General features: G+C 37.0%; 1 protein-coding gene across 1 annotated transcript; it reads right to left on the minus strand.

Annotated features, from left to right (window-relative positions):
- Positions 1-621: 621 nt before the first annotated feature.
- LOC140148524 (uncharacterized) lies at positions 622-19304 on the minus strand. Its single transcript, XM_072170512.1, has 7 exons — positions 19192-19304; positions 12631-12838; positions 10418-10557; positions 8412-8593; positions 6523-6624; positions 5497-5569; positions 622-3271 (listed from the first exon to the last, which is right to left on the minus strand). The coding sequence occupies exons 2-7, from the start codon at positions 12816-12818 to the stop codon at positions 2445-2447; spliced, it is 1512 nt and encodes a 503-aa protein (XP_072026613.1). The 5' UTR covers positions 12819-12838; positions 19192-19304; the 3' UTR covers positions 622-2444.
- Positions 19305-25810: the final 6506 nt, after the last annotated feature.

Here is a 25810-nt window from a genome sequence, read left to right on the forward strand (position 1 = left end):
CATTTTTTTACAATTTCTGGAATTTTAGAAAAATTGGGGTGGGACTTTACTCGAAGGTGGGACTACATTTTGTATACTCTCATCAGTATGGAATGTTTCTATTCAACCACATAATCCTCAAAATGTTCTAAGGACTCGTTCTACATCTGTTACCCTACAAAGTATTTCCTATCATAAAAATCTAGTAACTAAGAAATTCCTGAAAACCTTCAACTCTGCATGATAAAAACAGTTCATGGTGTACACTCATGATTTGACCCTTCACAGGCAGGAATATTTTTGCAAGTATCAAGAACTAAATTCACCACGATTGTGGGTTTTTTTTTCCAGAATACATAGCACGGCATATTAAAGGGGACAGTTATACAGTATTGAGTTTTGAAAAGATGACAATTACTGTGAAAAAGGTTAGCTCAAAGCAAATTTGGAGTTCTTTTGTAGTTTCACAAAGATATAATCTTAGGGAAGTTACAGTCCCCAAGTTATACAAGGCTCATTTGGGTTCACTTAGGCAACAATAAAAACCCAATTCTATGAGCTCGACTGACTCGGTTTTGCGTTTTAAGGATTTTTTTCTTTGTATGCATATACCTTACCAAGGTATAAAATCAGCTGTTTGACTGAAAAAATAATTAAGAGTCATTTCCTTACAAAAAAATTTAACATTAAAAAAAAAAGAAAAAACACCCCACCGATCAACTCTCTTGAAAGGTCCATCTGCCCGCAGAACAGGTTTCTGTTTTGTTTTTGTCGCCTTAGTTCAAACTTTAAAATTTTGGAGAAAAAAAACCATATCTACATAAAAAATGTATTTGTAATAAGTAACAGTTTAGGTATAATAGATTTTGAAAAAATTTGATGATTGATTATTACATAAAATGGACTTGAATTTGCATTATCAACAAACCATTTGGAAGATGTTCTTTTAGAAAATAAAAATACAAAATATAACTATAGTTTAAAACTAAATAAAATATTCAACATAATTAGCACCCGTGCCCATAATCTATCAGTCACTCTGCTGTATGGTGAAGGGAAAGGAAATAAGGATGGTAGAAAGAAAGAAGATAAAGAGAAACATTGTTTCCTTTGATTATTAATTACTATACGCTGGCAAAGTTACGAAATAAATCAGATTAACTACCATAGCAAATAGGTGGAAACAATTTTGAATATAACCCACTGCACTACAAGCAGGTTGCACTCATCACATGTGTAAGTCTGCAATCATAAATTGAATACAATACCGGTCTTTCAAAGAAACTAATCTAACAGGTGCAAGTGATCCTGAGACGAATATACCTATTAGGTATATTCGTCTCAGGAGTGAACGACATGATATGGTTCAATGCAGAGGTACCGTGTGAACGTATCAGTGCAGCTTGGTATATTCAAATATTGTTTTCACCTATTTCACCTGGTAGATAATCCGATTATTACATAACTTCGCCAGCATATAGCAATGTAGAAATTCTGCAAGATACCATATAATTCAACCTACAAACATATCTATGCCTCAATAAATGGGTATTTTTGACGAAAGAGACAAAAGACAGATGCCCGCAATGAAATTGTGACTGGAGTTTGAGCAACTATATTACCAGTACAGATAGCTGTATAAACAAGTATAATTGTAACACCAATCTATTGTATTGGCATATTAATAGCATGAGACTTTGGTACATGAGAGCCTGAGTTTGAAATGGTTCTTTCTTTTATACTCTCTCTTTTCTCCAACATCAAATCTACTTATAGGATTTCATTTAAGGCTTTTTTGTTTGTTGGTTCTGTTTTTCTTCTGTGTTCCTTTTTAAATAATTTTGTGGTTTTAAATAAACAAGTAACATTCTAAGATCAACCTATTGACATATTAAAGGCTGTTTCATATCTCACAAGCATATAGCTGACTTGGTACGGCATCAGACTTTGGCACAAAAGAGACTCTAGTTATAGGTTAATACATGCATGTCACTTGTTGGGAGTGAAATTGTACAAAATAATGCACGCGTACTGAGATGTTGATGCGTCTAATGCACGAGCCCCGAAGGGGGAAGTGCATTAGACGCATCAACATCTCAGTGTAAGTGCATTATTTTGTACAATTTCTCGAGCAACAAGTGATATGCATTTGTTAACCTATTTCATACACAAGAAAAAAATCCTGTGATTTTTGCATTTATATATAACAAAATTGTCACTAAAAATGTTGGAAAATGCAAGCAAGTATAAATGCATCAACCCGCAAGTAAAATGAACGCGTCCGAAAGCACTGCGCGTACTATGCAGAGTGCGCGCCCATGCAATTATACAACATTTATGCATGGCTAGTAATTTACTAACGTTTGCTCTGATTGGTTCCCATTATCTAGGAGTGTATGAATCAATTGCACCATATCTAGTTTTCTATATAATTCACACATTATAATTATTATTCTATTATATAGTTATTCAGAATTGGGTATAGGATCATCTTGTTTACTATCCTCAGCACATACATCTTGTTGACTAGTACACTCTTGCTGTTCTACTGAAATTTCACCTAAATTCTCTACCAACACATTTTGTGATTCTTCTTTTGCTACACATACATCCTCCTTAGTACTAGTTTCCGGACTACTTTCTACATGTTCTGTATTGCCTTCATCATCTAACTTACTTGAATTGACAAAAACAAAGGAATCTGAACTAGCTTGCGATGACGGAGAATCGTCGTTCTCCAATTTTGATGTGGTATGATCATCTTTATTATTTACTGCTTCTGAAAAATCAACCAGCAATTCTGATTTACTTAAATCTGAAACAGTTTCACCTTCTGTGCTTGTTTTTGTTTCATTGGGTGGGCTATCAACTGACTCTTTGTCTTCATTTTCATCTGTTTTTAAACCTTCATTGTTTTGACCTAATTCAGAATTATATTCATTTTGTTTTTTAGCACCAATATCATCTGAATTTTCACTCTTAGTCTGCTCCTGATCATAAAATTCCCCTCCTATATTTTCATTTTCTTTTTGATCGGAATCATATATTTTTGAGCTTACTGTTTCAATTTCTTTTGCCAATTCATTACTTTCATTATCTTCTCTTGATTGCAAATCTTCTGGTGTTTGTGGCTTATCTTCCATTTCCATGGCAACTGGTCTTTCAACATGAGGTGATGTCTTATAGTAGGTCTCCAGCATGGCATCTCTGACGCGATCAGCGAGGGATGTAACATCATCAGGTTTTAAACCTTCAGTGGATATTTTTGGAAGTACTGTTATTTTAAGATCAACTGTGAATGAATAAAAAGAAACACAAAAATTAATCTACAAATACCTTAATAACTTTATGTCCAAACTCAATTATAAAACCAAAATTAACTTTAGTTTAATTAAGTTACAAAAAAGTTCTTGATATCTGAGAGGTTACGGGTTCGAACCCTGACAGTGGTTAGTACGCTCTTATGTTAAAATTGAGTCACTTTAAAATTCCTGTGAACAAGGAACTTACTGCTTATTATCTTGTTGTAACCCGTACGAAACCTGGGAGCTGATCCTGGCTGCGAAGGTCAAATTGTGGAATGTCTAAGATGTGTATTCCATGTGGGATCAGGATGTGATGTCATTTTATTGTTTATTTGACTCACAAAAGTAAATGCAGTTCAACAGAGCGAAAAGAAGATAATACGTAATACAACTCTACAACACTATGAGTGTTTACTTATTATATATTATAATCTAACTTATTATATTATTGGCAGGTTTACATGTATGACCCGAGTACTGAGACTGAATTCCCAGAAGCATAACCTAATCCATTACAGAGCTTCCTTGCACAAAGCAAGTAGAGTCCCCAGTATTGGGTCATCCCCAGTGTTCGAATTAAGCAATTTTTTGAGGTTGTCCGCCGGACAACCTCAACAAATTTTTGGTTGTCCGGAAATATTTTTGGTTGTCCGAAATTTTAATGAACTTTTTAAGCTTAAATTTGCAAGTTTAAAAACATACAAAGCCGTAAATTCACACAGTCACACACTTTCCCCAAACTCACCTTGTTGCTAATAAAATATCAAATATATCCAAGAAAATACAGGTTGTATGTTCATCAATTATTTATCATCAATAATTCCATATTTGTGCCGTATTTTATGCTTAAAAGCCATCAGAATTCATGATTGTTTTCAAGAAGTCAAGATTTTATATATGTACGCAAAAATCTCCATTGAAATATACCTCATTAATTATTCATGAGTTCATCGGGAAATCCCCCGAAAAACCAATGGGTGTTTTGAAACTGATCTGATCTGAATATTTTTTATGCACATTATAATTGACCTTTTCGGTAAATCCCATAAGCCTTTGCGAGTACACCTAAGAACTCGTCATTCTGCGTCACGCCACTCTGCGCCGATGCGCACATCGTTTATCGAACATCGTTACTGCGCATTGCAAGTCGGCGTGACGTAAAATGACGAGTTCTCAGGTGTACTCGCAAAGGGTTATGGGATTTACCGAAAAGGTCAATTGCCACGGTGTGTCTTGAAACTTATAATAATCATGATAATATCATCATCAGTAATCACTTAGCAACGGTCAGAGGTCAGATTTTTTGCCTGGGTTTTTGCTGACAGCCAGTTTTTCTTTAGACATGATTTTACTATTGCAAGAGCTTGACAGATTCGGGAACCATGCTAGCCCTCGACCGACCATGTGTCAAAATGCCCAAACCGGCTGTTTACATTTACCGATGCATATGGCCAGGGTTGGGTATTTATAACATACTGGCTACAAATTATGGGTGTTTTTTACTACATTGGTCATGATTTCTTCTGAAAATTTCAAGATAATAATGCAATGCATTTTATGTTAAGCTTATTCAGTAACAGTGGTGCACATTTTATGGTTGTAACTTGTAATCCAGACTTGTAATCGAACGCAAAGGACTGAACTTCCCCCATGCATAAACTTTTTTTCCGGTATCGAGGGGCTCGATAAAGTAAACAGATAATGGCTGCGGTTGAGTTTCGCAGCTCATGGGTTGTGGAACCACCTTTAAATTCATGTTTATTTTATTCAAAAATAGTTTCACATTTTAAATATTACCATCTGCTAAAAGATACTCGTACAAAAGGTGAGTTTTGGCTACAGATTTATGGTTGTCCGGCGGACAACCGAATCAGAATTTTTGGTTGTCCGGAGACTTTTTTAGTTGTCCCGGGCGAACGGACAACCACAATTTCGAACGCTGGTCATCCCAGTTGAAATCCATACCCCCCAGGACTTCAACTTCTCACACTGCGGGTGTAGATTTCAAAAGGAGTCACCCATTTAGGTAACCCCATTTGAAATTCATACTCTCTGCCATGGAAAGTTAAGGTAATGTCTTCCATAGGAGGTTTATGGATTTCAAGAGCTCATTTTATTCCACTACACCTGAAACCAGACTTGGGTACTCCAGGAAAAAGATGGCAACATAATGCCATAGAAATATCTTGTGTAAAAAGTTGTAAATACTTACTGTCACTGAATATCTTCTTTCTGTCCGAGTACATACTCTTATATGCAGACATAACCACAGGAACTATAGGGACCTATAGAAGTGAATTAAACAAGAGGACATAGTTGATTAAGTTAATAATAACAAGAACAATCGTTTGATGCAGCCTGTATCTGCTCCACTCTACCAGGAAATAAAACAATACTCAATATGAGGATGCAAGCCTAAGAATTGGGTACTGGGGTATTACTACAAGCCTAGTTAGTTGTTCAGAATAGATGCTTAGCCCTAACGCCCCAGGCCTATTCTGGCAAGGAGGAAGGAAGGACGTAAAAACACAGAAGAACAAGGGAAAACTTTTCTTCTCTGGTGCAGTTTTGAACCAGGGACCAGGTGCCACACACACGCATGCCCCATACCTTGCCATGGAGGTCTGCCTTGGCTGGCCAAGATTTCCGTGGCCATATGACTGTTCGCATGATGATGCAATTGCATCACGTGGGATACCCATGCTTGCAGATGCTTTGTGAATTGAGGTTTTTTGCTGTTTGATTCGGTTAAGGTTAAAGCTCTGCATGCTAGCCATAGACTTCAATGTAAAAAGTTTTTCTCAAAATATCAAGAGCTATCTTTAAGAACCCCTATGAAGCAATACTAGGCTTGTTTGTACTCATTTTGATGCATTTGTCATGCCGATTCCATTATGGTGATGAACATTTTTGAAAATTTATAACAAAATTTGAAACTTGTCGTCTGCAGTCGACATGGAGAGTTAACATGTAGGTTGGTGAAAGAATGGAGTAGGGAAAGTCTGCTGTAGCTTTTCTGCTTGCAGACATGTGGCCTAGGGTTATGAAATGGAGATAGGCGCGCCTAATGGGCCGAAAGTCTTGGGAAGGATTTAACTTTTTTAAACTTTGGTGATACATGTTTATACGTCCCATGTCTATATACTTGATCAAGCTAATTACCTAAAATTTACTCATAAGTGAGTAAAGCAGTGTGGTTCAAAAATATATAAATCTTAATCAAAAGTATTAAACTAACCTGTGCTTCAACTGCAATATGAAAAGCACCTTTCTTGAATGGAAGCATATGCTCCTGACGATTGCCTGAGCGGGTTCCTTCTGGATACACCCATAATTTACCCTATCAAGAAAACAAAATATGTAAGATTCAGTTTATTTATGAATATTATCAATCATCCAGGTAGATCAAATAGTTGACTAAATTATAATTCTATTCAACTGGACTTACTATTTATGATGGCTACGGTATCATGTCATATCCATGACGCATCATCAGGCCGACTGATCTTTGATTGGCTCATTAAAACCCTGCAACACTCTGAGACAAAAGTTAGTCCATCCGAAGGATAAGATCCCTCAACGCAAACAAAGCAACATTGTTTATGCGATTAACTGCCAGGATTCGGACTGTGAGAACTACTACATAGGAGAGACAAAACAACCTCTCCACAAGCGCATGTACCAACATCGTCGCCCCAGTTCAACAGGGCTCAATGACTCCGCGGTATACACGCACCTCAAAGCAGCCAAACACAACTTTGAGGACAAGGACGTTATTGTGCTTGATAAAGAACATAGGTGGTATGAAAGAGGGGTGAAAGAAGCTATATATGTTCGCAGGGAGGAGCCAACTTTGAATCGCGGAGGGGGACTACGCCACAACTTGTCCAAGAGTTACGAACCGACCATCAGGAAGACCCCTCGACAACTCTTGTGTCACTTCTACCACCGTGACGTCACAGGTCAAGAATACAGAGCCAATTCAAGATCAGTCAACCGGATGATGCGTCATGGATATGACATGATACCGTAGCCATCATAAATAGCAAGTCCAGTTGAATAGAATTATAATTTAGTCAACTAAGATTCAGTTTACTTACAAAGTTAACACACTCATTTTATCACCACATTTGTGACCGTACGTCCACTACAAATGGGCTGTAATCTCTGCATTTTCATTTTTGTAAAATTGGACCGGCAACTTTTCCACAAATAAAAATAAATTGATATATATATATTACAAGTCCATGTTGCTTGTTTGCATGGTAATAAAATCAGTAAGAGTTGGGAAATCCATGTGTAAACATTACAAATAATTATGCCTAAAAATCAGGTTTGACAAAAACTAACCAAATTCATTTAAAGAGATTGTACTGTATGGCTTTAATTGATGCTCAATCAAAGGAGTATGTAAACAAAAGTTCTTGTTCTTAAATTGTGAAAAAAGAATACAAGCAACTCAACCCTATATCCTAATCCTATAACGTCCTACCATAATATCTATCCACTAAACTCTAATCTAATTACCAGTATTAATACAAGCTGTATCAAAATATTTGGTACCCAATCAATTTTGATTTTTACTTAAATGCCTGCCTCCTCCAAATGCAACACTGGATACTCTTGAAATGTTAAATTTTGATGCATCAGACTCATTCATTATGCGACGAAAAAAGAAAACCCTGTTCTACGGGCCCGCTTCCAAATGCAACACTGGATAATCTTGAAATGTTAAATTTTGATGCATCAGACTCATTCATTATGCGACGAAAAAAGAAAACCCTGTTCTACGGGCTCGACCGACCCAGATTTTGAACAAATTGGGGAAAAAAAATTTCCTGTACAAATGAATGCCGACCCAAATTTCGGAAATTTCAGGAACAAATTTCTTTTTTTTTCGTATTTCTCAAATTGCAAATTATTTACCGATTATGGTGATTTTTTGGGTCATTTCAAAAAAAAAAAAAAAAAAAAAAAAAAAAAAAAAGGCCGACCGACCGACCCTACTTGAAAGGTCGGTCCGCCCGTAGAACAGGGTTTCTTTCTTTCGTCGCCTTATCAATAAAAAGTGATGAGTACCAATCATTTTGATACAGCTTGTACTGAAATTGTGCCCAATTCAATTACCTTCTTCACATTGAGATAATCTATGCACTCTTTGGTAGTGCGTGATTTTGCTTCTGCAGTGTTGTTTCTGTCTACAAATATGAGTCCTGATAGCATGCCAGCTAGCCCAAAAGTCCCAGCATATTTCAATGACTTCTTTGCCATAATTGTGCTGCGTCCACTTGGCCACAACTCAAGAACAACTGAAAGACAGATACAACTATTAGTACTTGTATTACTATATTCATCATCCAAATCAAGAAAGGGAACTTCATCATTAAATTTATCTTTTGCTTTCATGCGCTGCTTTTAAATTTATGTAAACTTCTGTTATATTAAATGGATGTTGCTAATTGTTACTCAGGGTCCCCTTGGAGATCAGTAACAGATACTGAAAGGGCTAATAATATATTTTGTAAACTTCTGTTATATTAAATGGATATTGCTAATTGTTACTCAGGGTCCCCTTGGAGATCAGTACCAGATACTGAAAGGGCTAATAATACATTTTTGTTAACTTCTGTTATATCAAATGGATGTTGCTAATTGTTACTCAGAGTCCCCTTGGAGATCAGTAACAGATACTGAAAGGGCTAATAATAAATTTTTTGTAAACTTCTGTTATATTATGGATGCTGCTAATTGTTACTCAGGGTCCCCTTGGAGATTAGTACCAGATACTGAAAGGGCTAATAATACATTTTTGTAAACTTCTGTTATATTAAATGGATGGTGATAATTGTTACTCAGGGTCCCCTTGGAGATTAGTACCAGATACTGAAAGGGCTAATAATACATTTTTGTAAACTTGTGTTATATTAAATGGATGTTGCTAATTGTTACTCAGGGTCCCCTTGGAGATCAGTACCAGATACTGAAAGGGCTACAAATGTAATTTAATAAATTTTTGTAAACTTCTGTTATATTAAATGGATGTTGCTAATTGTTACTCAGGGTCCCCTTGGAGATCAGTACCAGATACTGAAAGGGCTAATAATACATTTTTGTAAACTTCTGTTATATGAAATGGATGTTGCTAATTGTTACTCAGGGTCCCCTTGGAGATCAGTACCAGATACTGAAAGGGCTAATAATACATTTTTGTAAACTTCTGTTATATTAAATGGATGTTGCTAATTGTTACTCAGGGTCCCCTTGGAGATCAGTACCAGATACTGAAAGGGCTACAAATGTAATAATAAATGTTTGCAAACTTCTGTTATATTAAATGGATGTTGCTAATTGTTACTCAGGGTCCCCTTGGAGATCAGTACCAGATACTGAAAGGGCTAATAATACATTTTTGTAAACTTCTGTTATATTAAATGGATGTTGCTAATTGTTACTCAGGGTCCCCTTGGAGATCAGTACCAGATACTGAAAGGGCTACAAATGTAATAATAAATGTTTGCAAACTTCTGTTATATTAAATGGATGTTGCTAATTGTTACTCAGGGTCCCCTTGGAGATCAGTACCAGATACTGAAAGGGCTAATAAATAAATAAATAGATTCAGATGTCTGCTTTTGCATAATAGTCCTAAACTATTCACATTTGGGAACGATTACATGTGGATTTGTGTGCGGGGTGTGTGTGTGCGTTTGTTTTCACTGACAAACATGAACCCACCTTTGACATTTCACTCATAAAGTGTGGACACACAGCAACCGTGAACATCCACAGTCGCAAGAGAACAGCAGAGGGCGCTACATGCCGTAACAATGCATATGGGGTATATATAGGTCCCCCTTCGTAGGTGTAATACCAGTGCCATGATTTGGCGATTAAATATCATATGTTACCAAAAAAAGTCCATGCTTTCAATAGTGAAATGTCAGTGCGTAGAGGTCCACAGTTACGCTGTTAACTACATAGGAGGCTCAAAGGGTCCATGTTTGTCGGTGAAAACGTGTAGAGGGGTAGAGGGGTGTATACATGTGTGTATTTACTCAGGAATCTTGTAGCAAGAATGAAAACCAAACCAATAGCTAACAAACCGACAAACAAACAGAACCAAGCAAGCTTACCCACTTGATCCATAGCTGTTTGATGGTTGCAAACAATAACACAGGGCCCGTCAAACTGTAACCCTTCAGCATTTTTTGTCTTTACGCTTACACCAAACATCCAGGTAGTAAATGTGTATTTCACCCAGAATGCCCACCATCTGAAATAAAAGATCATAACAATTATTTGAAAATGAAAAAATTAAAGCACATACATGAGCATTGTCTTGTCAATATCAACACCTAGTGACTCACTTTATGTGTTACTTCTATTCTTACTTCATGTACATGTACATTATGATATGTATTTTGTATGTGCAATAACATTAATTTTTATTAATGAAGTAGACAGATTGAATGAAATAACAACAAATGCAGAAAATGTGCCAACAATTATAAAAGAAAATCAAAATGTCTGGGATGAACTTAAGGTTCATTTGAATATACTGTAATAAGTTATACATAATGTTTTGATAATGTTAATTTACATGTCGTGGCTTTTGAGCCGCAATATTGTGGAATAGCAAGTTTTTGAGCTTGATATATAAACTAAATAAAATAAAGGCGTTTCGCCAACCTCACTGAGGTATAAAGAAGAAAAAAACATTAATTTTTAGAGTTATTGGAAAGCAAAGAGGCAACACACAATGCTGCTAAATGACTGGTGCATATGAGGTTTGATGTCGCAAAGCCCACTTCTTTGAAATGTATCATTGGATCCTCTTGAAATGACCAGAATTTAGAGATTTATATTTTTAACATTATGTTATAACCTTTTATGACAATTAGTTATAAATTATGTGTATTTAATGTTGCACTTGGGTACCAATCATTTTGATACAACCTGTATAATAGCAACCGTCTTGCATTGTTATTATTAAAACAGTGGATTGTTCAGCTTCCAAAGCCTATAATTATATGAGTTATATTTTTGTATAAATAAGGCATATAGCACCAATTATTTTTAATTCTGAATAAGATCTACACAAATAATTGGATCAATATACATGTATGACACTAAATTGCATACTCCTGCATCACATGTATATATTCATTTTTACATGTAGAATTTCATTATTATAGAGGTAGACACAGTCACTCATACAGAAAAGTATGCATAGTATCAAGACTGAAGTCCACAGATTAGCTGTATTTGTTGACATTTGTCAGCTGATGTCAAGAAGATCAATGACCTTGTCTTGGGTGATGAACCTTTTAAGTTGGGTTCATTTTTTTCAAACATGGTTTTTGGCATTATTTGCAATGTTTACACACGTCCCAACTTAAGTGGAATCAGTCAAATTTGTTGCAAATTTGTTGGATAGCAAAGCAGTTTTGAATTAATTTCTTTAAAATATTAAAGACATTCAATCTCCACAGAACTCCACAATTTAGCAGCCAAGATAGTAGTAAGGTTTCTTTCATTTTATCCCACTATATCAGTTTAAAATTACCAGAAAGCCTTACTAAACAGTTGTTCATACATACTGCGCTATATAACGGTAGCGTGATTGGTTGAGAGCCGGGCATAAACAGCGTTTATGCCATGGATTGTTCGAGTGGCCCGGATGTGCGATTGCAGTGGTAGGGAGAACGAACAAAATTCATGGTTTTTAATGATGTTTCTTGTTATTTTTTGTTAATATTTTGATGAAATAAGAATCACAAAATGTTCTGGTATGACGGGAAGCGGCCCCTAGGGCATAAACAACCGTTTAGTCATGAAAATATACTAATGGCAGATAATAACAAAATAAAAATTTGGCTGAAATCATGAATTTTAAATTATATTATTTAACTATCAATTGAAATAAAACCCTAAAATCCCTTTTATAGAGCACATACAATGTACACAGCAACAGAGAAGATATCGGGGGGGGGGGTGTTACAATTCAATTTTTAACATTCATGTCCAACATAATGAAAACCTGCACTGCACATGCATGAAATGGGAATTGTCATAAATTTGAGAATTGTGACCTGTAACAAATTATGAAAGTGGGCAATTAATTAAAATATACTTTTAAACTTTTAAAAGGGTCCACAATTTTGGGACATGTGGCACATTTGTGAAAATTTCAGAATTCTGACATGCCACTCAGTCAACTACATGTACATGAAACCTTTTTCCAAAAGGTTAACACCTGTCAAATTAGTTACTTCCCAGAAATAGACACAGCAAATCTCATATGTATATACATGTACATTGTACAACAGCTACTGGTGCTACCTACCCCATATTAATTGAGTCTCCCGGTCTGAAGATAGCAATTGGTATGACTAATGCCGCAGTGCCCATGTACCACCAGAAGAAAAAGAAGTTCTTGATGTAATATTGTGCCTTGCGATCACGTTGGCATATTGTTGATAGTATCGCTCCTATCAGCACCAGGATAGTTATTGCCCATGGCAAAAACGCCATCTCCAAAGGTTTTTTATGATCTGTTGAAGAGACACAAGAAATACCATATTACTATGTGCATGTGCATGTACATTGTACATGTAACATTTCAATTTACATGTATTGTCAGCTTCTAGTGATTTTTTAAACATAATATGAATTCAATGTATGGCATAGATAGACTTAAAACTCTAGCATGGTACATGCCCCTCTCCCAATTTTTCTTCTGCCCACCATCCTCGATCTGGAAATAATCACAGAAAAATCCACTTTTTGGGACAAAAATCAACCTATTTTAGCCAATAATCACACAATTTTGGGCAAAAAGCATGCTTGCATGGAATGCATGCTCACGCAATCAATCGCGGGAACCTGTTTAGATTCTCGCTAAGGGCTTTTGCGATAACCTTCGGTTCGTGTGAACGTTGTAGTGCAAAAATTGTATTCATCTATTGATATGGTAGTTAATCCTGTTAGGGAACAAACCAAAAGATCGATGACGTCCTTTAAACGTAACTGGTTTCGTTTCTCAGCTGACCCCCTCCCTCCCTGCCAGTAACGTAATAATAAAATTTTGAAAATTTTGACATAATAATAATAAGGACACATTTTTTCAGACAGATGTTTTTGTACAAACGTAATCGAGTATTTTTACCCCCTCCCCCCTAAACGAAACCAGTTACGTTTATAGGACGTCATCGATGTTTTGGTTTGTTCCCTTACATTATCACTTCTACGGCGAATAAAACCAAAGGAGACACTTGGATTGGTCGAGTAATATTAACATTGAAAGTACATACATGCATGCATCATCAGCATGGGCCATGGATACCCATTCGTGATTGTACAATAAATTGACAGCCACATGTAAAATCTATATAAATAAAAGGAAGTCGCTAAATCTTGTCCAGAAGCAGGCTCCGAGATGCTTTCACTTTCAGCTCTGATTTTTTCGTACATTGATCGGGTACATATCGGGTACAAAAACGCGTCAAATGCACGCGCGCGATTAGTGGCGTGTCACGCACCATGGCACGTACTGCTTCTAGGTTTATAGGTCGCCGTGAGATAGGTCGCTTCGCTGCAGATGGTTGTCTGGGGGGGTTGTGTCCACTCAGAATTGGACACTTGATCAAAATAAAGGCCTAGGCCTGATTGAAGCCATTTCGGGGGCCGTTTTTGTTGTTATCATTGCTTTAAAGTGTACAGGTGTCCAAAACAGAAGCCAAAACGGACACCTCTTTATCCATACGCAATGGTTGTCTGGGGGGGGGCTGAGTATTTGAAAAGAAAATCAAAATAAAGGCTCAATTGAAGTACCATTTATGTTGTTATCATCGTTTAAAACGTAAGTGTATCTGAGGGGGGAGTGGGATGTGGCCCCCTTAGTAGGCCCTATAAAGAAAATTCAAAATAAAGACCCAATTGAAGCCAGTTCGCGATTACTTTGATTATTGTTATCGGATGTCCCAAAGTGGCACTTCTTATCTATACGCGGAGGGAGGGTGTCTGATGGAGGGTGCACCGTGGGGGGGGCACTCGAATATGAAAGTATCGTACCTGTAACTACCGGAGTATGACACTAGGGGTCTATCAAGGCGATTATGGTCAAAATGGGGTCAAGTTCAGTGGGGCTCCAAGAAAATGTGTGAGAACGCTAAAAGTGCCATTAACCGTAAAACTTTCTGAGCAACGTTTTGTAAAAATTTGCCTTTTTGCAGATTTGGTGTAAATTTCTATTTAAAAAGGGGGTAATTAGGTGTAAGCTGGTGAAAAAAAGGGGTAATTGGGTGACAGAATTGCAAAATAAATGTGACGGGGATTTAGTGAGTAACAACATTATCATGCACAGATCTGGATATTCACTTAAATAAACGTTTTAGCTTCTATACTTTTAAAGTAAATGATTCTTGTATTACTGATGCTACTGTCATTGCAAATGCGTTCAATGATTTTTTTGCCTCAAATTTCACTACTTCAGATGACCCTGACCTTTTGGATACTTGGTGTGAGGGTCATCAAGGTTCTTCTTTTTTGACCAATGTTTCCACTAATTCACATGAGATTTTTAAACTTATCCGGTCTTTAAAAATGGCAAAGCACCTGGGCCTGATGGTATAACATCCACCATGCTTAAGCATACTGCAGCCCAGGTTGCATTTCCTCTTTCATTGCTTTTTAATATTTCCTCTGTGAGGGTAAAATCCTGATGACTGGAAAAGAGCAAATGTCGTCCCAATACACAAATCTGGTAACATTAGTAGCATTGAAAACTATAGACCGATATCTTTGTGCTCCGTGGTTGGCAAGCTGTTGGAAAGGGTTGTTACAAGGAATGTTGTTGAGTATATGTACACGCGCGGGCTCATCTCTCCTCAACAACACGGTTTTATATCCGGTCGCTCTTGTACCACTCTCCTGACTACGGTTTGCCATCACTGGTCCCAAATTCTTGATAAACGATCTCCCCCTGATGTTGACGTCATCTTTCTTGACTGGAGTAAGGCCTTTGACAAGGTCAGTCATTCTATTCTTTTAAGGAAGCTTCATCTGTATGGCATTTGTGGTCGCTTTGGCACTGGATCGCCTCCTTTCTTTTAAATCGTTACCAATGTGTTAAGTTCAGAGGGGCATCCTCTGAGTGGGTCCCTGTTAAATCAGGGGTCCCACAAGGGTCTGTGCTGGGTCCTCTTTTGTTTAATCTTTTTGTTTTAGATCTTCCAAATTTTGTTCAGTCTCCTCTTCCACAATATGCAGATGACACGCTCCTTTATAGGCCTCTATACTCGGAAGATGACGTCAATATCATTCAAAATGATTTAAATGAAATTGTTAGCTGGTGCAATATTAATAAGATGGCTTTAAACCCAGACAAATGTAAGGTCATGAGGTTATCCAGGAGAAATGTTGCTGGTCGACAGGTCCCATCGTATGTCATTCTTAATAAGCCCATTGATGTAGTCCAAAGTTATAAATACCTTGGTGTTTTAATTTCCTCTAATATGAAATGGGTGATCATGTCAAGTATGTTACTTCAAGAGCTTCAAGACTCTTTGGTTTTATTAGGCGGCTGGTCCGTTGTAACGATCCAGATATTCTCGTCAGATTATTTTCCACCTTATGTAGACCCATCTTGGAATACGGAATACCAGGGTGGCTCCCTTACCAAATTGGTCATTTAAAATCACTTGAAAAAACTCAAAAACTTCTGGCTCGTGTTTGTGTTCCTGCTCCCCGGGGGGGAGCTTAGTTACAATTTCAGATTAGAAGTGCTTGGTTTATCTTCAATGCGTAACAGATATATTTACCTTGCTTTGTCTTTTGTTTCAAAATGTTTGTATGGGAGGTATGACATCAATCCCTTTAAGTTTATCTCAGTGAATCCCGCCACAACGAGAATTTAAAATTTAGTCACACCTATGCTCGCTGACAGATGGTTTTAAATTCACTGTTTTCAACAGATTTCCTGCTTTTTTGATCAACTTCCTCAAGATCTCCGTAATCAACTGCTTTACAATTGTTATGGGTTTTTAATAAATTCCAAAGAGCACTTCAAAAATCTCAGCTGGAATTGATTTTTATAGAGTGTTTCTTATGTAATATGTTTAGTTTATTCATTTACCCCACTCTAGTTCATGAGGAGAAATCCTGTCTCCTTCGGTGTGATCTCTGTTTTGATGTGTTGTTTTGCAGAGTTTTTAGGTTTAGCCACTTTGAAAGTGACTTTTGTTACTCTTGGCTATCCCTGCCAGAGGCTCTGTGTCTTGTTCTCCTGTTTTTGCACACCGAGGGAGTCTTGGATTCCTCATCATGGACTGGAGTCTTGCCTTTTAATAACTATATGAAAATAACTCATGTTAATTGCTGGTCAATTGAAAATGTTATATACTTTTAATATTGTGCAATCATTGTATGTGTTTTACTGTATGTTTAATGTTTTTTTATCTGGCAAATAAAATGAAATGAAATGAAATGAAATACATGACAGGAGCTAACATGTGGGCTAACATGATTATCAACATCTGATTATTACTGGATGAATAATCTACACCAAGAGAGCATAATTATCATCACCGTTTACCATGTTTACTAACCAGTCCCGTTTACTAACCAATCCCGTTTACTAACCGCTCCCGTTTACTCAACTAGCAGGGACCCGCGCGAAGCGCGGGTCTCCCGCTAGTGAAGAAAATAATTCAAAATATTGCCTTTTTCTCAACATTTCAGAATTAATTTTTGGATTATGAGATCAAGCCTGGAAATAAGCAGACTGGAACCAGGAGCAATTTGTTTTTGAACATTGCTCCTGGTTCACTGGGATTTTACAAGCATATTTGAAGAAACAGGAGCAATTTTCAAATAGTAAATCCTTTTCTGCATAGTATTCCAGCACTACTGCATCCCCGGGACTGCATCAAGTGCAAAAACTGGAACCAGGGGCAATTTTCTAAAATAAATTGCTCCTGGTTCATATCATGTGAATTTTACAAGAACCAGGAGCTTTACAATTTGCTCCCCGCGCCCACTTATTTCCAGGCTTAGATAAGATTATTTTACATATTTCCACTGCAGAAAAGTAAAATATTACGCAACATGCGATCTGAGACTTGGAAACTTACGAAAACCAATTTTGGTTCTCCTAGTTGTAATCCAGTGAGAACCTTCATTAGAACCGGTTCTCAGGTTCTCCTCGAATTTGAATCACTGGTTGATTTTGTACACTGATCATGCATGCGATGTATAATGCATCTTTAGAAATGACCGACTTGTGTTCTCAAGTGGGTATTGGTGACCTGACACACATTGGTTCGATCAAGCATTGAAGTGCTTTCAACTTTTGTAGTACTGGATCATTCAAGCATGCGCTGCTAGTTTTTCAATGTAATTTGTAGTGCCTCTGGCCTTAGTAAAAGAAAAAATGGTTACTCTTTTTTAAAGGGGCTGTCATTTTCTTCAGAATGGGAGGGGTCAAGAAATCAAGAAAATACTGGGGTCATAGAATTTTTAGACCAAAAATAGGGGGTATCATTTTTAACACCCAAAATAGGGGGGTTATAGAATTATTATAAATTAAAGTTGCACTTTCTGTTTTATTCCTTTTTGGACTTTTAACTAAATTTTTAACATGTTCTAGCAGCCATAACTGTGACACTCGAAAGGCCATATTCTCTGGAATGGATACATCCGATTAAGATGATTTAAACGCCAAAATGTTTGTTTCATCAAGTCCCAGCCAATAAATTTGGTCTGAATCACTTTTAAAGTACTTCCAATTTTTAGTGGACATGCCTATTTTTATGGGCCAAAATTTGTACGCACATTCTTTAAGTTAACTTAACAATCAAAATGTGCTCACAATCTTTAGTTATATAATGCAAACTTTTTGCACGCTCCGCGCACCTTCTTTACACTTACGGTCGAAATTTTATCGCGCTCTGGGTAGCTTTTTTCACCCTTATATAGCTTTGGGCGAGCTGCGCGCCTATAGTTCCAGGATTACTCGAGAACTCTAGCTTTGAATTTGCACACAATAGTTACGCATTCGATGCTAGAGTGCTTTACTATCATTTTTTGGTCGGATAGTGCTGCAATTTTTTGCACCAGAGGTTATTTATTCTGTTAATGTTGAAATTTGGATGAAAGTTATTTTGATGAGTCAACTGTATCTTTTGAGCAAGATTTGCCTATTTTGGACAGTATAAAATTTTGCTGTGTTATTTTAGCAACATTTTTGATGCAATCGCCTGTCGTGATCGGCTGTGTTTATTCTGAACTTCCTTCCATTGCTTTGTAAACACAGTGTCATGCAATGGTCTCTATCCTAGTAGAATGTGATGAAGCTATCAGTGTGTTTATGATAAAGACTGAAGTCTTGCTGGCAAGACTAGATCTGTAGTAAGTAAACCCAGTTTAATTTCTGTATTCTGTAGTGTATTAATATCATTAAAGGAGTATTTCGTGATCCTAGCATCCTCTTTTTATGACATTTTTCAGTACATATCCACGAAAAAAGCCTATTCCCAAAATTTCAGTTGATTCTGATTTTATGCGTTTATGAAGTTATGCATGATTATGTGTATTACACTGCTCCATAGGCATAGTCTAGACAATGGCAATGCGTTGTAATTTCGTTCTGGTGCACCAGAACGAAATTCAAATTTCACAATATCTTTGCAAAACGAATTAATCTGCAAGAAATATTTTGTACATAAACATTATGTAGCCAGAGGTTTCCAGTGATATAAAAATCTCAACTTTTTTGAGAAAAGTGGGGGATGAGGCTGTGGATCACGAAATGCCCCTTTAAGTAAGTAAAGCTTACATCATGACTCATGTTGTACATCATATTTTATGTTCTCCACACTCCAGTACTTATTATAAAATGCACACTTACGTGATCATCCGTGGCAAAAATGACAGATTGTAGGTGAGAGCAACCGCACTGTATTTGACTTCCAGTAACCCACGAAGACAGCACAAAATATGACTTCACAGTTCAAAGGGTAACAGCTACAACAAACAGTACAGAGCAATGAATAAACATGTGGCAGCAGTGCAGCAAATGGGAGCGCAGCTATTGTTTTGATGTACCCAGACGGTGCTGGTCGCAATGTACCAGTATAATTTTATTGAGTAAAGATTTTCTTTTTATCTTTCCCACTTTATTAGCTTTTATTGAGTAAGGATTTTAAATTGAGTCATCAATAAAAAATATATAGGGGCTGTGCAATAATTATGAGCCCTGGGGGGAGGGTTAAATTGGGAGGGGGGCAAGAAATTTTTGGCGAGCCGAAAGGGGGGCAAGCGATTTTTGGCCAGCCGAGAGGGGGGGCAAGCGATTTTTGGCACGCATTTATGGGGCACGTTTTAAATAAAACGCTCTAAAAAAAAATACGGAAACACTTTAATATGCAAATTTTCCTGCTCGCTGCGCTCGCAACATATATCTAGACCATATAAGGTTTGCAAATTGGGATCCCAAAAATTTGGCATGTGCAAGGGGGGGGGCAAAGATTTTTTGGCGGGCCGAGAGGGGGAGAGAAAGCGATTTTTGGCAGGCCGTTCGGAAATTTAACCCCGGGGGGGCTCATAATTATTGCACAGCCCCTAATTATGAAGGGTAAAATGGGAGGGGGAATTTACCCCCGAACCTAATAGTTATTGCACAGTTAAAAAGAAGGGAACAAAAAAATGCAGAGCTACACAGGAGGGGGATCCTGTTAGAACATAAATATGATCTCCCAAGTGCCCACAACTTGATCATCAGTCCTCCATCAAAAGCAATGTGAAAGAATGCGATCCATTCTGCAGTAGGCCTAACTACATTCTGGAATGACAAGTTGAGAAATGGAGCCATGAGAAAGTCCTCTCTGAAATATCTCAACATTGCATACTGCGGCATCGGTGTAAGCAACCCAACATGGGAAAATGTGGAATGCAACCAGAGATCTCTACAGAGCTTCCATCAAGACAAAACTACTGACTGGTACTTACAACCTGCAGGGTAATTGTGCCAAATTTAACCAATTCAACATTGACCTAACTTGCCTGCTGTGTAAAAAAAGACGCTGAAATCAGAGAGCACTTCCTTGTTTGCTGCACAAACAGAGAGACCCCTTTGCCAAGCAGCTGAAAGCTTAATGCGAAAGTCTGTATCCGGGTAGCTAGCTGGTCAGTGGTCACTAACTGCTGAATCTAACACAGCACTTACTCAACTCATTCTCGATCCAACCCGCTTTGCTTGCTATCCCAACCTGCATGCTCACACTGAACCCATCTCAAGACTACTTGTGTACAGACTCCATGTCACAAGATCTGCTATCATCGCTACTCTGCCTACCTAACGACTTCGTGAATTCCCTAATTATGACTTTTAACTACATAAAAGGACTTGTATATAATGTGACTTTTTACAGAATTGATTTTCTGGTGCTCCTAATGCAAAGGAGGGAATTGCGCCAACCAACCATAGCCATAGAGGGGAGGGGGCCAATGGCAAGAGCAAGCGGAGGCCAATGAAGAAGAAAGAAATAACATATTTCAAGTGCCACTCTTTTTGAAGAACAATTTTGATTACAATTTTTACCCTTTGGTCAAGGGGTGCTATAAAGTACATAGGGTCGGGTCAGGGGGTGAAGCATTTCTGGCAAACCAGAAGGTGGCGGAAGTGATTATGGAACCTTTTCAAAATTACCTTATTATTAAGAGCTTGAAAAAAATTGAACCTACTCAAATAGATAAACATAATTTTGCATCAGCCACTGTTTTTCCATGTACTTCTCAAATAGGTTGATTAACATTTGACAAATACAAATAGACTCACTGCCTAAATTACATGTACTTATAACATTTCTTTATTAAGTCTCTTTTCATTATGGAAGAGTCATCCCTTAAATATAAATTTACAACAAGCTCACTGATACATAAGCAGGAGAGAGAGAGACTGATCATAATCAGTCTTGAATATGTTCCATCTCAATACAGTAACTTCAAAGTACACAAGAAACAAGCATCCACATCAGAATGCCATGTTTTTCTCCATTTTCATCCTCTTTTTCTGCTAATAATGAACCCAAAGTAATATCAATTAATGAACCAAAATCTACCTGCAACATTTCTTTGAAAAGAAATATCACAGTAAATGTCACAAGAATGCACTGTTTTTCCATCCATACACTACCATTGTGAAACTGATGGTTCCCATTTCCAGTGGTTCAAAAATATCAAGATGCTATTATTTTAAATTAAGATTACCAAAATGTTAGTAATTGTTTAAGTTGCACAGATAATTTTACATGTGACATGATGATTGATCAAGGGGAATGAGTCAGATGTCAGTAATGTTCAATTACTAGAAGTTTTTACCCCATTTTCTGGCAGTTTAATGCTACATTTTGATGCAAACCCCATCAAAATCGGACATCTGGTTACCAAGTTATGAGCTGATAACAACATAAAACAAAAGAATTTGAACACTGGGTTTGCCAATATCTCAAAAACAATATTAGCAACATCCGACTCATTCCCTAGATCATTTATGTCACATATATGTATATTTGAGATTTCATTGCTATTTAAGATTTAATCATAGTATAGCAACTGATATTTACATTATGAAATGCCAGTCCCTTTTATCCAGTGACAGATATTTAAATCATGAAATTTCAGTCAATGCTACCCTAGGAAGAATCTCTTGAGCATATTTTCTGTACATGAGATCCAGCACTGTTTACTGCTATCTGATATCTTCTGGAAATTGCCCATCGAGCTGACGCCACCGGCCCCTTCACAGCAACTTGATTTACTTGCGTGCTTTTTAAGGGTATCATGGTCCATTAACTGAGCAAATTGTCTTTGCTACTTGTGTTCAGACTTACATGTGCAGTCACACCGGACGATGAAGTATACAAATGTATTCCCGTAATCATAAAAAGGTATTACAACATTACTTATGAATAACAACCACCACCCCAAGAGGAAAGGAATACGGTAAGCCTTTAGGGTTATGATCCGGGTTGTCAGATTAGGGTAAGGGTTAGCATACTGGTTGGTGTGGCAACCACTATTCTAAAGTTGGGTTTATGATCCTTCAAGAAAAAGTGCACAGCATAAGGTCTAACTCATGAAAGCTGCTTTTCCTTAATGGAGTCTTTTACACTAGTCTTATATCTTATGAGCATCTAACACCAAGGATGCACTTATGTTGCTGCCAAATTACATACTGTACAAATGCAAGTTAATTGCTTGTGATAATTTAATGCAATGCAATAAAATCTACTACCGTATTTCGTGGGGCGTTACATTTTCCCAAGGGGGGGGGGGGCGTTTATTCAAGGTCAATTTTAGAACGATAATTCCCGTTAAAATAATTAGGTAAACTTAAAATTCACGCTAAAATGACGAACTATGAACTAGAAATAATGACTTCTGGTTCACTTCCGGGTTTCCAATCGATTTTCGGAAATATCAGCATTTTTTTAAACATCTTGGTTGAAAAAAGTGGTGGGGGTGTTTATTTGAGGGGGCAACTATTTGACGAAATACAGTAGTTTAACATGAAAAATATTTTAATCCTGTCTGTACTGGATACTAATTCTAAATTGAATCCTGAACCGAACCTAACCATAAAGGATTTGGGGTGATGGCCCTCATTCTTTCTGGAGTGTGTCCAGGGGTCCATTTCATCAAACTTTTAACCCTTTGTACCCTTCGTAATTCAAGTAACTGTTCGTAAAGTTACGAATACTAGTATCCAATAGCCAATACTAGACGTAACTTTACAAAGGGTCCCTGTAGTAAATCCCGATTACTTACGAAGGGTACTTTTCGTAAGTTTAGTCAAATGGAACTTGTCGTAAGTTACGAATAGATTTACAAAGCTTCGTTAAAGTTTAGTGAAATGGACCAATGATTTAATTACCATACATAAATAGTAAACATGAACAACTAATTTAAGTTATCATCTGGTATTAATAATATAACAATTAAAATGGTAAAATCATAATACTACAAAACAATAAGTTAAAAACAGTTCCACCCATCCGACTGGTGCCATATTATAACAGGCCAGTAAGTGGAACCCTGAAAATAAAACAATGCAACATGGACTGCTTGCAAGGCAAAGAAGCTAGGCTACTAACTGTTTGTAATATTCTAGTGAGTAATGACCTATTTAGAAATTGACATCATATTTTATTGTAAAATCAAATGACAGTAATCTCTTCCTTAATACAAACTTGTTCACTCTTATTCCACTTACTTTCTTCATTCACCTGTTTTGACTATGGAATCAACCTACATGTAGTAAGTATCCTCCTGGTCTCCCCTAATTAAAGTTTGTTCAGTTAATATAAAGCGGAAGAAATTAGACGCTATTAACACTGTGTATTGATATAGAATGGCATGCACGCAGTTGGGCGCAATGCTTATGCTAGTTGTGCGTTGCGTAATGCCTGACTGGCGCACGATTATTTGAATTAACGCCAGCGTGAATGGGGACTTTATTGATGTACGCAGTAACAAAAGCCGAAACATTCCCGCCTTATATAAGCCGAACAAACTTTAGCGATTGAACTTATCTAAATTACACCCTAAGCACCTCCTTTCTGTGCACTTAATAAGCTTACAATTGGGTGAACTGGTTTTTTTACCTTTAGGTGCACAGATCTACATTTCTTATTTTTGAGTTCATGTGAATCAATTACAACAATGTTTTGCATGGGAAATGTCCGATTGCATGTAAAATGTGATGTATTTCAACATTTTCTGGCACAGTAGATAGAAAGGGGTTGGTTGGTCCCTTGAAATTACTTTTATGCACACACGGTGCTAATTAGGGCAAATACCGTAATCAAGTGCTTAAATACATATCAGTATTCAATGTTTGTTGAAACATATAATTTATAACTGGGCACATGCGCCTAAAATGTGTAATCTGGTCCAGTTTTCTGGATAATTTTGTGACTACATTTTATTTCACCTCAAGTGCGGCAGTGACATAGGTACACATTTCGCTACCCACAGTAACAAAGCATGTATGATGATACCTACAATGTAATCCGCAATGCGTATTGCAGCAATAATGACTAAAAGCATTGATGCCAAACTCAAGATGAAAATGTAGTGCAATAACTATTCAAGATTGGTCCTAAATTTGAAGACTTGATGATGAACTTCACTTATCACATTTCAAATGAAACAATACAATATAATAGTATACAAATATTAACTGTCTATGAGTGTGATGGTCGAAATATAATCACTCGGTGAAAGATGGATTGTTCCATTCCACTGCCGTTCTCGTGGAATGGAACAATACATCTTTCACCGAGTGATTATATTTCGACCATTACACTAATTTAAGACAGTTAATATTTGTTTTATATCACTCATGCATAAATTCTATTACTAAAATACTATTTAAGGTAGGAAATACATTTTTTCATCAACATAACACCATGTTTTGCCGTCCACCCCATAATTAAATCGGCGAATCCAAGAGTCAGCGCACGGCTTGGCGCAGGCGCACTACGGCAGAGCACTATGATAGTAAAGACTATCACACGGAGAGGGTGATGGTAAAAATGATAAATGGTAATCAACCAATGAACTGTCTAGAATTTATGTATGAGTGATATAATATAATTATGGTTCATATATCATAATCATATCATAAAAACTTGGGTATTCTGAAAGTAACCTCAATCCAGTAATTTTGAAGTACACTGTGTGTGAATATCGCATACAATGTAATCAGGGATGCAAGTGGCCTGAAGTGATTTTGCAGGAAAAGCCTGAAAAAGCGCGTAAATTCCCGCGTAAATTAGTGTTATAAAGCCACAAAACGGGCTGAAAATAAATAAAAGTGCGTAAATTTGGAGTAACAAAAAGCAGGAATTCCTGCAAAAGCAGGAAAACTTGCAGCCCTGGTAATGTTAAGAGTGAATCAAGTGTTCCACCATACACCCTTTGACCATTCGCCATTGTGTTGCTGTTGAAACTATATCGTAGAATTTGAACATTAGCTAGAGGTTTTACAATAAGGTACACCACCCACAACCTGTGCTTTATTCTGTGAGTATTTACCGCTCTCAAAATAATCAGATGGTGTGTGACACGAGTGGCAGACCAGATTACAAAGTTGCACCAGAACATCACTGTGGCTAAGTGCAAGTATCTTAGCTATTCGCTGTAGAAGTGACGTAATAATCAGATTAACTACCATAGCAATAGATTAATACAATTTTTGACTAGATCAACCTGCACTACAAGCAGGTTGCACTCATCTGTGTATGTCTGCAATCATAGATTGAATACAATACTGCTCTTGTCAAAGATACTAATCTTATTACAGGTGTGAGTGACTAGCATTTCTTTGACATCTATGGCTCAATGCATATGTACCATGTGAACGTTTGTTCAGGACAATCAATTCAAAAATGTATTCATCTATTGCTATGGTAGCCTTACGTCACTTCTACAGCAAATTAAGCCACCTGTTATTTAGGATGTGT

Source organism: Amphiura filiformis, chromosome 3 (assembly GCF_039555335.1).
Source record: "Amphiura filiformis chromosome 3, Afil_fr2py, whole genome shotgun sequence".
Classification (NCBI taxonomy): domain Eukaryota; kingdom Metazoa; phylum Echinodermata; class Ophiuroidea; order Amphilepidida; family Amphiuridae; genus Amphiura; species Amphiura filiformis.